The sequence below is a fragment of the Rhagoletis pomonella genome, unplaced genomic scaffold, assembly GCF_013731165.1.
Source record: "Rhagoletis pomonella isolate Grant_MI unplaced genomic scaffold, Rhpom_1.0 Rhpom_scaffold_00002, whole genome shotgun sequence".
NCBI lineage: Eukaryota > Metazoa > Arthropoda > Insecta > Diptera > Tephritidae > Rhagoletis > Rhagoletis pomonella.
The window spans coordinates 48518145-48532578 of record NW_023458556.1 but is presented as its reverse complement, the minus strand read 5'-3'; the positions used below and the strand labels follow the sequence as shown (position 1 = coordinate 48532578).

Sequence of the window (14434 nt, the reverse complement as noted above, 5' to 3'; positions counted from 1 at the left end):
AGCTGTGAATTTAGAGGGCGTAGTTTAAAAGCATTAAATTTGCTTACTTGAAGTATTTATGTACATTAGCCAATATAATCAATATAATAAATATAATCAATATAATCTTCCACCTTATACAAGGCGCTTAAAACTTATTAACCTTCCTACACTTGTCAGCCGCAGGGAAGTGCGTGGTAAAATTTTTATGGTTAATTTACTGACAGGCTCAATTTTAAGTCCGTCTCTTCTGGCTGATGTTAGCTTTAATGTTCACTCTCGTGTATCAAGGCACTTTTGTCTCCTAATTCTGAAAGCTTGTAGCTAATTTTAAATTGCACGACCTACTCCATTGCTTATGTCAGGATTTTAACTCTCATTTTAGCACTTTTGATATATCAGAACCGCTTTTCAGCATTAAGCAATCGGTACTCTCCCCCATACAAAAAATATATAATATTGGTATATGTGGAACTAAAAACACAACTTTGTGATCCAGTGTAATTAAACAGAACTTTCCTTTTAAACAAGCGGCAACGTACTTTAAAATGCTTTAAATAATGCTTTCTTAAAGTTCATTAGCTTTTGACTTTTGAACATATGGCAACCCTCTTTAAAAAGGTTTTCGAAATAATGATTTCTGAAAGTTCATTGACTTTGACTTTTAAACAGATGGCAACCTTTTTAAAAAAGTTCTCGTAATAAAACTTTCCGAAATTTCTGTTATTTTAAATCCATAAAAATAAATCTAAACAGGTGGCAACACATTTCAAACATATTTTCTGTACTGTGTAGCTGTGTGCAACTTCTTTCATTCGGCATCCATGTTTTAATACTCAGCTAAAATTATTTAGGAAATAAGTTTGTCCTGAAATGGGTGGCAACCCTCTTTAAAAATGTATTCGAAATAAAGCCTTCTTAAGCCTGTTTCGTTTGGATATTCATATTGCCATATGCCATTCAACATATAAACTAAATTTAATGTCATAGAGATAGCAAACCTCTTCAAAAATATGTGATAGTCCTCTTCAACAAAAACGGAAATAAAGCTTTCTTAAAGCTATTTTGTTAGCATCAATATTTTAAAATTCAATCAAGGTTTTTTGATAAAATAATGCATCTTTTAAATGGCGATGTGGCAGCCCTCTTAAAAAAAATTTTCGAAATAAAGCTTTGCTCCCTTTTAAAATATTTTCGAAGTAAAGCTTTCTTAAAAATCATATGTTCGACAGTCATATTGTAAAATGTCACTCAATTTATTAACTAAATTTAACTTAATAGAGGTGGTAACTCTCTTCAAAAATATGCGGCAGCCCTCTTTAAAAACATTTTCGAAATAAAGCTTTCTTAAAGCTATTTCATTTTTCATCAATATTTTAATATTACACTAATTTCTTTGATTAAATTAATTTTTCTTTTAAATGACGATGTGGCAGCCCTGTTTAAAAATATTTTCGAAATAAAACTTTGACAAACCACTTTCGTTTTTCATCCATATTGCAATACTTTATTCAGCATACGTTTTAAGAAAACTGAATTTTAAGCTTAAAGCAGGTGGCAGCTCTCTTAAAAAATAAGCCTCGTTCTTTTGGCATTCATGTTGTAAAATTGTGTTGAACTTATAAATTTAATAAATGGAACTTTTTAAAAAGGAATTATTCCCTATGGTATTTAACCGATTTTTGAGTTTCGCCTGAAAAAAACTCACCCCAAAAATTTGTCATCCGCCCATAGTAAAACCATGGTGAAAAATGAACCGGTTCGGGGAAAATTTAACTCATGATAACGCTGATTATAATTAAATAATTTCACTTGTAATATACTCGTAAATTGCAAAAATTACATATTCGTAAATAAGTTTATAATTACTTTTTCTGGTACTTACTGATTTAGATTCCGCTCATTCGATCCGCTTTGTGATTGTACGTTGTCTGCGTGTCGTCGCTCCTTATGCACGATGCCCATCAATTTCATCCATGGATTATTTTGGGAGCCATGGCCTCCCATGCCGCCACTCTGCCACATCGTCATTTTGCCGGCTGTTGTTGTTGTTGCACTAGTACAAAAATGTACAAAACGACAACAAACAACCTGAAAATTGGTGGTAGTGGTGGTAGTGGCACAGTGAGCACGTCAACGCGTGATAGCGCGTATCGGTGCGTTTGCGATTACGTTGATTTTTAGGCAACAACAAACCAATTTACAAAACAAAAAAACTTTACGAAACACAAGAAAAAACACAAAAAATACACTTTTTACGTAACTTTGATAAAATTAAAAAAATTTTATTTAAATTTTGTGAATTTGCTTTAGAAGCATTTGCTGTAGATTGGCGTGGATTAGTGGTAACAGGATAACTGGCGTTGTTGTTTGTTGCAGCAGCGTGGGTGGTAAACGGTTTTATTTTTTGTTTTGCGTATCACGAACTATCAAAACGCGGAGATTGTAAAACTGCTTAGGCGGCAACTGTCACTGCACAAAGTAATCGACTCAGTGATTTGTGAATTATATTTGCTTTATTTTTATTTAGGAAGTAGCTGTTTCAAAGACAACTATTTAATTTGGCCACTAAAGTTATGTTTTTTTTTATGTTCGAACTTTATATAGGTACACGAATTTAGCTTTGAGTAACCGGATTTAATTTAAGTAACCGCTTTTTTATGAAGAGTTATAGGAAGCTTTTTATAGAACTATTGCGTTTCAATTTGAATCAGTATTCGATTTGCAGCAGTTTAAGGAATTTTTCATTAAAGTAATCGGTTTCTAATTTTTTTCGATAACTATGCGTTTTACCTTCATATCAGTCGTTTGTACCTAGCAGTGTGCGAATGCGACCTTAACTGTTGTTTTTCATTGCAATATATAATTAACTTGCATGCCGCCTCGCATAACCGGTTTTAATTTTAGTTGGATATTTTTTCGTATAGCAATGAAGTGCTTATTTATTTGCAGTTATACTTTTGCAAACATGGCTTAATTTTTTTTTGCACGAGTAATCGGTTTTTTATTTGAGTAACCATTGAAGCAAGATGAATAGTGGAAATTTTTTGCAGTGTTTGAAAATTTTATACAGAATATGATTGGGTTTTTTCCCGTTGCGTGCACAATTTTTACCGAGTACAGCTTTATTTGTGACTTCCTTACTTAATATTTTAAATTATTTTTTTAAGATGGTATCTTTTTTTACATAGTTTAGATTTTATTTTAAGTACTTTAATTAAACGTTTTCGTTTCAAAACATTTCTTTGTTGAAGTGGTAGGGAAGTATTTGGATTTTGTCACATTATTTGGTATTGTTTTTTTTTTTAATTTTTTCTATACCAAGCAGCGGCGTGTGTAACTTATGGGCGGCTGACGTTACGCTGGATAGCTTTTATATTTTGACTACGGTGAAAGTTTAAATATTTTTTTTTAATATTTTATAATTTTGTGTTTTTTATTTTTTTTTTATGATTTTTTTTTGTACTACTAAACAAATACGTATCTAATTAGCTACGATAGCGAAACGTAAATATTTTTTCATTGTTTATTGAAATTATTTAAAATGTTGGAGCGCGACTTTATCTGTATTATTTCTGTTTTTAACACTATTTTTAATTGATCTTGATGACTTTTAATTTGCGTTGAACTAATATTGCATTGATTTTTTGATAAATTGCACACTACTTTTAGCATTTAGTATTTTGAATTTTATTTAAGAATTTTATAATTTAATGGCAAACTTTGACTAATTTAATTTTTTCTTTTGCTCGCTTTCGTATTTGATTTTGCTGCTTAGCTAACTACTTTTGAAATTATTTTAATTAATTTAAACTGGGCTCACATTAAGTTAAGGTACTATTATGTTGCTAGTTTTCTAAAATTATTTTGTTACTTAACAATTGTTTTTTTTTCTTGCTGCCGCTTTTAAATTTTACAATGGCTCCATAAATATTAGCTATAATTAAGAATCACAATGGCGTTATTTTCGTTAACATATATTTTTTTTTTTAATTTTCTTTTCGCTATAACCTTAAATTATTGATTTATTGGTTTACTAATCTTGTTGCTTTTTTTTGGTTTTAATGAATCTAGCTAAGGTTGTCTCACTTTTCGTTTAATTGCTTTGATTTCAAAATATTTGTAATTAAATAAAAATAAACATTTTTTCCATTGCCTGCCAAGCACTTAATCTAGTTGGTGTTATCGCTTATAAGATCATTTAGCTGCAAGGAGAAGAACAAAAACAAATGCATTAATTTATTACTTTTATTTATGTAAATAAATAATAAAATTTTTGCTGCAAATATTTAGTTTAAAGGCGAAATATTAAGATAATGGCGCCTAGCGTACTAGTAACGCTCAAATATCCCCAATAAAATTACTATTACATGCCTTCAAGAGCCTTCAGTTACCATCCGCATCAATCGAGCAAGCCTCACTATGCTGCTATTTATTAGCTTTCGATGACCCTAACCAATGACGCCCACTTAACTATTTTCTTCATACGAGTACCTGCTAGACACTCGCACGCCTTCTTCTGCTACCCTGTTAGCTCTTAATCAACTTAATTAATTGCGCATTTGTTGTAAGTGTTGTAATTATAACAAATCGAGTATTTAATCCTTAATTAATGAACGCTATTTACAAAACAACATTCAGGTGTTCCAATAATGACCAGCATTTAATTTTACTTGCCATTAGCTTAACTTAGTAAATAAATACGCCTACAAGTACATTATTATAAATCTCACCATGTTGGCACACTGAAATCAATTAATAGCAGCATCAGTCTCACTCCATTCAAATTTGCTTCGTCATTTGTTTGACACCCTCAAGTCGATCGGAATTCCAGCTATGTCATTGCCAGCCTCATTAGGGCTAGATATGCTTATAGAGCTGAAGGATGGGCATTTTTTTGTCAAGCTGTGTGAAGTGCGAAAATAGCTTCACTCGTTCGACCGTCATTCTCATCCCCATTATCCAATTATTTTTATTTTTTTAATTTCTATACATAAATTGTAGGGAGCTATGTACTCTATATATCCCTGTAAAAATGAAATGGAAGTATTCAGCTTGTGATTGTGCGTTGTTCCATAGTTAGGTTATACAGTCAGACTTAAAAGTTAGCATACACCTTGTTCTCGTAAAATATTGACAATTATTTTCATGAAAGAATTTTTTCGTTATGAAAATATAGTTCATTCTATAATATAAACCATATTAATCAAAGTTTCACACTTTATACATATAAAATTAAAAAAACAAATCATCAAAATTTCAAGCATTTTATTCGGGATTTTTAGAAAATTGGAGTATGCCGTTTTGTTGCTCATTCAATTTTAGTGCAAATGCGAAGTGAAAGTTTCAAGTCAGTATAGATTTCCATTGACTTTTGGGAATTTTTCTTGTGAAGAGTGTTCTTCTATATAAAAACATATTTTGTTCTATATAAAAATAGATTTTCTTGTATATGAAAATACACTTTGACCAAGCGCAGCGCCCTCCATACAAAAAAAAACTAAAAACTCAGCTGTAATTTTTTGTATCTTCCAAGCAGAGCTCGCGGCCATAAAAAAGGCTGCACTTTGGCTTATCGAATCCTCTCTTACCCTACCTTCACTAAACATATATTCCCATGAAGTTTTGACAGTTCCACTTAGCTATCTCTTGCAGAGATCGGCGGCAGTCGCAGCAAAATTTTTAATTTAATTGTGATGGAACTCCCGGCTTTAATTGCTGCTTGGCTGTCACTAAACATAAAAACTATTTTACCTTTTTAATCCGAAGTCCGGTAGCCGAAATTAGGAGCTCCCCCTACGATCCACCGCTCCTTTTTTAACCAAATGTAGAAATTAATATATTACCGGGTGTAGTATAGTAGCTTCCGGATTGGGATTTTCATGTCGCAGGTTCTATACGGAACCAGAGTTTCGACACAAGGGTCTGTATAACCAGTAAGAAAGCTATATGTATTTTGAGATGTTATCTGCTCACCCACTAGATCTAGTGGCAGAAGATCCAAAAAGACATTTTAAGCGTCATTTGGCATTGTCAGGATTGCCACGCTGATGTAGATCATACTAATCCTCTGTATTTTTCTGAGTAGATTAAGTTTAGAGGCCTTGCCCAAGGCAGGCCACCATGCTATAATTCCGTAAAGAATAAGCGGTCGAATGTCATTTGTTAATTTTTTTTTTAAAGGGTTCGTGCGACTTTTTGGCACGGGCACTTACACACTTGCAGTTTACGTCACAAAGTTGCTCCCTTTTGTCAAGCAAGCAATCCACATCGGTCTATGGCTCATCAACCCCAACCAGCCGTTGCTTTCAGGATTTCCAGTGTCTCTGAACTTTAACCAGGCCTAGCATCGATACTGTAGAAAGAAGAAGTTCCATCAGTTGGAGCTTTATGAAGCTGTGTCTTCATTATGTGATGAAGCACAGTCTTGTCATCTTCTATGGCGAGTCGCTTACGACTCTACTAAGATAATCCGCAAATGACGTTTGTTCAATCCTGTCACTATATGAGTCTTTAAGGAACGGATGCCCACAGATGCCGTGGCTATGCCAGTGGTTGTTATCTTTCGGAGATCAATTACTCTTCATTACAGCCCTATTCGTGGCTGATCTGAATCTTGAGTTTCCCATAAATCCGAGCATCTCTTAATAGTCCTTTGGCCATTAGAGCAGAATAATACTGCCCGCTTTGGCCCTCCTTGCCTCAACTTCGCGGAGCCATTAGTATTGCCACCTAAAGCTCAAACTCCTGGACTTTGGTTTGTTTCCAAGAAGCAGCAATTTTAAAAAATTCAACTTATATTTTTACGCTTAAAATAATGGCAAAAAAACATTCTTCAAAACCATGTCAACTACACTGCTACAAGGCAGTGCTAACTTAATCCATTTTTATGCGCAATTTGTGAGAAATGTCTGCAGCAAACTTCTTTACTTATTCATGCCTTTGAATTGTTTATGCATCAAATTTTCCACACTGTCACCAGGTATTTTCCACCCATACAACAGCTTAGGGCAAATAGAAGAATTTGTGTGCTCTCAAAAAATATATATACCAGGTATTTATGTATAACAATAAAAGTATTTGAGTTACAGAATTGCAACACAGAGTACGGAAATAATCTGTCAACGTCAAATATGCTGGATTGCAGAAAATGCAACCGACATTTTGTTTATTATTGTGGTTAAAATGTGGTAGGAAGGCCAGCGAATTTTGTGGTTTTTTCGTAATACATAGTCGGACATAGTTATTTGCGAAAGTTCTCCGTTAACCTAGCAATGACAAGTGCAAAGTGTAAAGAAAAACAAATTTGTTAGAAAAAGAAATTTGTGCATTCTCGCTGTCGTAAGCTGGTCGGAATTTTCTTTTGCAGAAAAAAATTTTGAGAATTTTGAGTTTGCTAAATGCATGCAAAGAGAAGAAATTCATGAACTATATATTTTCAGTGACGCATGTAATGTAGCAGCTTTTTCTTTATTTACTTCGCCGAAAGGATGAGTAGGTGGTCGGTGGTTAGTACTTAAGAAGAGCACTAGAGGACTTCTACACAGTTGAGTCGAAAATTTAAAGAACTTTTAGGAGCTCTCCATCAAGCTCAAATTCACTCTGACGGATTACTTTAGGTTTTGTATCCCAGACATTGTTTACTGCCTCTAAGAGGCAGTAGATTGGCTGCTCAACTTGTGACTGTCCATATCGCGTTCAGGTCTGGTAAAAGCGACCTGTTGGATAAACCTGTCGTATCGCTTGGACGATAGACTCTTTCTAGCCCTTTAGTTCAGTGAGACTGGACGGATTTATGCCTGCTCTGAAGGAGTTGTATCGTTGGCTGGCTCTTACTCACGTTAGTTAATTTGTACAAGGGTTTATTCGCAGAGATTAAAGAGTTGCCGGGGTGAAATTTAAACCGTAGCCCGGCAAAAGCCCTCACATATTTCCCTAATCTCTGTTTCTTTTCGGTTTTGTTTAAAACCCTCTTCAGAGGCTGATTCATCGGCAGATTAGGAACAGAAATCTTAGTGATTGCCCATCAGGAGCTCAGCACAGTGAATCCGATATAGGAATCCTTCATCCATAAAAACTTTACTGAGGGCGTCTTCTTCGACATAAGGAGTGCTTTTAATAATGTCATTCCTACAGAAATCTTCAGATAACGGCTGCGGCAAAGTAGAGAAGTGCTACCGTCCAGCATAAGGGAAATTTGAGGCATTCTCCAGGGTGGAGTTCCCTCATAATTTTTTTTTTTTGTGGTCGTAAACGACCTGCTAGAGAGGAAGAGCTGGCGGGTGATTATCTTTGCGTATGATCTAGGCCTTTTAGTCAATCGTAAATTACTGGAGCTTATCTATGTTCTGCCACTGTGGCTGAGTAGTTAGAGGTGCGTACTACCAATCCGTGGACTCTGGGTTAGATCCCTGATCCGAGCAGCATCAAAATTAGAAAATGTCGCCCCTCGATAGGCAACCCTCCGGGTGTATTTCCGCCTTGAAAAATCATCTCATAAAACCATTTGCTATTCGGAGGCAGCGTAAATTGTAGGTCCCTCCATTTTGTAGAAGAAGCCCCGCTAAATACTTAGCAAAAATGTAAGCGTCAAAATATTATATTATTATTATATATGGTGTGATTCAAATATACTTGAACCTGGGGATAAAGTGTTCCGCAAATAGTGGACTCGACAAACATAAATCCCAGTAAGGCGGATCTTATATTCTTCACTACAAAGTATAAGATACCTCATCCGATTCTTCCCTCACTAGAGTCTCGTTCTTGGCTTAGTTCTAGGAAGGAAGCTTTCGTAGAAGGCCAGCATTGATAGAATACAGAAGAAGACCTCAGTGGCTATCAACTGCTGCAGGGTGACAATTGGTTGGAGGTGTGAACTCTCTCCTAAGGTAAATTTCTAGAACACTTCGTTAGTCAGAACGCCAGAGGGTACGCCGCGGCGCTGTTTGGAATCAGTAGGCTGCAAGTGGGTACTTAGAACTTATGTCAGCTTAGTAAGCGCTGGCAGAAAATCAAGGCTCGTCTTTATGAACCGAAGGTGGTCATAGGATCTATGTATTTAAGTGCACGGAGCAGTAACTCACTTTGTTTGCGGTATGAAAGTCCACTGTCCGTTTGGAATTCACGTGGTGGGATTATATACTACACCGGCCTCCGGATTGCATTTTTTAAACAACTTCAAGCAGCCCTCTAGGACTAAAATCAGCGGTCTGTGAAATTTTGAGAAACCTCGTTCTTGGCACAAACTGCCTTCCTCTGTAGCTTCAAGCTCCACACGTGATTCACAACTGAGGTCCCCAACGTAAAGTTATGTAACCTAACGTAACTTAACCTGACTTAACTTATCTAACCTAACCTAACCCCACCTACATAAATAATCTAAAAAGTCTTTGAAAGAAATTTTGTGGGAAATATAAGTCACAGTTTTCGAATTTATTATACTCGTGCCAGTTGATGCTCAACTTGAAACAAAAAGTTATTTGTAGCGCATTTCGTTCCAACGGAAAATATTTATTGCATTAGAGTAACATGTGTGCCACTTGGGCAACACTTAGCAGGAAATAAATGCAACTACATTCCGGACACTTCAGTGGTTCTTACCCTGCGTGAGAGCTCGACCATCGCAAGCACACACACCCATAAACATTACTGATCGTTTACTATTTTTAGTTGGTGTATTGCCCCAGGCACGTGCTCGCTTTTGTCGTTAGTGAATTGGCAGTCATGCGGGTCGAAGTACGTGTGCACTCATGCCGACATAGAATGGTTGCTGCATCGAGCAGGCTATTGTAATTAAATATTTCTTCCTGGGTGTCACATTGTTGCAATGCAATTGTGGTGAGGCTTTTGGTTATACTAACTATTTAGACTTGCAACTGAACTTATGTTTGTTTTTGTTGTTGGCCGTTTTAATTGTAATTCATAGATATAATTGAAAAAAGTCTGGCAAGTGCATATATGTATATTAGGGTGACCCTTAAAATCACATGAGCGATTTTTTTCAGTATCATTCCTTCAATCGGTAATACCACGGCCACAGATAGCGCATACAAATTTTGGTCCCGATTGGAGACGGTTAAGGCGTGTCGCACAGGTGCCAAAATTCCGATTCCCCTATAGAGCCTCAAAAAATTTAAATAATTTTGTTTGCTAACTCATACCAAAAATCGATACTACCGTAATCGAAGATATCCTACTAATCCTACTAATATAAATGTGAAAGTTTCTATGTTTGGATGTTTGGAAAACAATCACGCGGAAATGACTGAACGGATTTGAATGGAATTTTGTACGTGAATAGCTTATGACCTAGGTTGGAAAATAGGCTGCTTTTATAAGTCACCTGTTAAAAAAGTTTAATTAAATTAAAACGCGGAAACAAATGAACTGATTTGCATGAAATTTTTCACACCAATAGCTTATGACCTACGTTGGAGAATAGGCTACTTTTTTTAAGAGTTGCCACCTGTTAAAAAAAGTTTAATTATATTAATACGCGGAAACGTCTGAACGGATTTGCATGCAATTTTGCGCGCAGATAGTTTATGGCCTAGATTGGAAAATAGGTTACTCTTTTAAGATTTGCCACCTGTTTGAGACTGGAATTTTGCTTAAAGATTGAAAATTAGGCTACTTTCTTAACTTCCCTATCAGAACGAAATTTGGCACACTTGCTAGCTTATACTGAAAGTAATTCCGTTAACTCAAGGCCCCTCCCATACATTAAAAAAAAAACTATATATGTTAATTTCATCTAATTTCTGACTTTTATTTTAGCTTTTTTACTTAAATTTTTTTCTTAACTAAATTAATTTTTTTTTTTTATTTTAAAATGTTATTCTTTTAAAAAGAGAAAAATACGAATCTTTTTAAGTTCTTATTTTATATTTTATTCTTTTTAGACTTTGATTTTAATAAAAGAAAGATATATTTTTAATTTCATTTAATTTTTAGAAACTTACTTTATTTTATTTTTCTTCCTAAATTTATTTATTTTTGTTTTGTTAGTTTCGTTTTTTAATATTTATTATATAATAATATTTCATTTTAAGAATCTTATTTTATTGTTTTTGTTTTTCTTTTAATTTATTTTCTTTCTAGATTTTTAGATTTTGTTTTAAAATTGAAAACATTTTTTTGTTTTCTTTAAATTTTTAAGTACTATTTCCTTTTTTTATTTAATTATTTTCTTTTTCTAATTTAATTTTTAGGTTTTATTGTTATAAAAAGAAAAAAAATTATTACATAATTTCATTTATTTAAAAAAAATACTTTTTTGCTTTATTTTAGTTGTTTGTATTTTTTCTTTTTATATTTAAATTTCTTTTTTTTATTACTTTTCATTGTTTTAAAAAGAAAAATATATATGTATTGTGGAACGATTTTCCGTCATCCCTTGTCAAATTTGGTTTGGAGACAAACCGGTTTCGGCGTTGTGCTATCTTCAGTGTAATTTTTCGTTCTGAACCCAATTTGACAAGGGATGACGGAAAATCGTTCCGGAATACATCATACTCCTACCCTGTCGGAAACACAAACAACCAAAAAGAAAAAATATATATATTATTTTTATTTAATTTAAATTTTAAAAATCTTATTGCTAAAAGGCAGATCGTTAGGCTTTTGTCTTTCGAAAGACTGTGGTGAGTTGAAAGAGAGTTGCCAGAATCGCCCTGTTAATCTAAAATACACTAGGAGCCTGCCTTCTTTCTATCATAACACGTTCAATCTTTTGATTATAGTGCTAACACCGAAATTCTACTTATATCTAACATATTCTACTAAAAAAAATTAAAGCAATCAGTCACAGAGAGTAAGCTAGCGGAAAACATGCGTACTTATACACCGAAAAACCAGCCATTTATATACAATTGCAAAATTTTACGTTGCATTTTTACCAGAGGCAAGTTAAAACACAACGAAAGCAATGCACAAGTAAAAAAGCCTTCATGGTGACAGCGACAATATGGACTTTACCAATTTTTATATTTTGCATTCATTTCATTTCATTTATTTTTTTCCCACACTACCATTGCCATGAGCGCAATAGTTGTAAATGCATTTAAGTGTTGCATGAGTGCGTGTTTTACATGGCCTGCATCCGCATAAAAATACGACTCACAAACACATGGTGCTCAGGGAACACAGCTCAGCACAGACAGCACAGCACAGCATTGCCAATTTGCTGTCGTTGCCATTTTTTATTGCGGCTTTTATGGCTCATTGGCTCATAAATAAAGTCAAGCGGGTTAAAAAAGCCCAGAGTGGAACATTAATTAAGCAAATTCCATAAAATTGCGCACTCATTCCACTATCGCAGCCATTCTTTTAAGCATCCTTAAATAGGCCAGTCATTGAAAGGGATAACGAAAATAGCCAAGCTGAAAATTAAACCTTCACTTAATTTAAGATGCTATAGCAATTAAAAAGGATTTTTGCAATACTTGAACACTTTTTGCTTGGAGGCATAGAGGCAACTACGATGTCAAAACACTTTGACTGCAAGAAGTGTGATCATGACGCTCTCCTCCTTCACTGAGCCCACGCAGAGTCTGCGGTTGCCTTTGGGCGCTTAATAAGCGGCATCAGCTGTCGCGCCTGATTTTGGCTCCAACTCATCAGCTTAACTATTTAGTTGTTATTTTTGCTGCATAAGCAGCAGGATAAGCAAACCGCCATTGAAGGGCGTGAAGCCACAGCCGCGGAGGACTTCAAAAATTGTGATTTGACATTGTGGTAATTAAACGATGTTATTACATTAAAATTTATATGGGGGCGGTGGTTTCAAAATGTGCGTGTACACTTTTGCCTCCACTTAAAAGTAAAATCATAAAAGTTTCTGGCAATAAAGGCGAATATCTTCGGGCGCGCAACAATTGGCAGGATTCTTAAAGTAAAGCTGACCGCATTGCCAAAATGTTACAAGGCCAAGTAGCCACCAAGCGACTTAAAAACTCAAAAACAACAGCGTCAACAAGGGACTGAACTGAGAAGTAGTAAAATGTGGTGCGTTATTTCTTCGCATACGCACATTTCCGCTGTAAAGTTATGCGAAAAGCGTTTGCGGCTTCGCGTACTAATTATACAAACTAAGTAATTAAAGGCGACAAGCCAAATTGTTGGTCTCAACCTAAACAGAGTACACTCTTCAAATTTTTTGTTTAAATTTGCATATATTAAGATAGGTAACCAGTTTCCACTCTTAATTCAAATTTAAACACCGTGTTATTTAAATTAAACACTGCTTGTTTATTTACTTTTACTTATTATATGTTTGGCGTAGAACAAATTTCAAATTTGTTTGTTGATTCTAAACAGTCAGTGTTCACAATTTTACAGTTTATACTTTAAATTTTTCAAATTTGTTCTAAAAAATTTTTGTTTAAATTTACGCACATAAAGAGAGTTAACCAGTTTCCTCCATAAGTGTGCAAAATTAAACACTGTGTATTTACTTTTACATACCAAATTTGTCGCGTAGAGCACAACTACACATTAAATGTTTAAATTTGAGCACTTAATATTTATTATTAGTAGAAAATGTATTTGTACTTTCAAAAATTTTCTATTTTAAACATTTCATGTGTGTATCTATGTGTAGAATCTATGTGTAGATTCTAAGCATCTCATGTTCAAAATCAAATCTTGAGCATCTTGTGCGTATATTTACACTAGCGTTGCCCAATTTTCTGGGATCTAGCTCTCATTGGCAAAGGTAATGCCAGATACATCCTCATTATCCATATACTTATACGCTAACATAAATCCGCCTTGGCTTGGCGATTTTACCAAACCAAGAACCCCATTAGAAAGATATTTTTCTGCAGATAAGGAGAGTTTTTATGGCCAAAATATTCGTTTACAGTTTTCCGTTTAATTTGAGTTGTTTTCGCATTTTGCTTTACTTCGTATTTGAAATTAAACTTTGTTGCTTGATAAATGTGATGGTGAAGAAAAAAACGATAACGATTAAGACAAAAGAGTGAACGTGAAATTGAAGATAAATCCAACTATTTAAATTGATCAATATTTATTGCATTGTAGAAATTTATAGACAAAGAAAACTAGTTGTCGAAAATTACGGATAGTTATGGGGTCATACAAATTCATGGGATTATCTAAATTTCTCAAACTAAAGAAATTTCTCCAGTTGTCGATTTTTATTGAACTATTATTAATTAAAATTATCAAAAAAATTATCGAAACATTTTCGTTAATCGTTTCGATAATCGAAAATATCGCGAAAATTTAAAATTGTCGAAATTTATCGTGTTATCGTAAAACATCAGGCTCTTTCTACTTACCGGGTTATCAATATACAAAAATTGATTAGCTGAAATTTGTCGATTTATCGAATCGAAGTTTTTAAAATTTTCAAAATAGTATATTGAGCTATCGAAGTTTCAAGGTTATATTAGTTTATCGAGTTATTACTACTTGTTGAATTTTATTG

General features: G+C 34.1%; 1 protein-coding gene across 1 annotated transcript in view; it reads left to right on the top strand.

Annotated features, from left to right (window-relative positions):
• The first annotated feature begins 2046 nt into the window (after positions 1–2046).
• LOC118753545 (protein CASC1) overlaps positions 2047–14434 on the top strand; it is a 30566-nt gene continuing 18178 nt past the window's right edge. The window contains exon 1 of the mRNA XM_036488431.1: positions 2047–2103. Coding sequence (XP_036344324.1) covers positions 2047–2103 — 57 coding nt within the window. The remainder of the gene's footprint in view (positions 2104–14434) is intronic.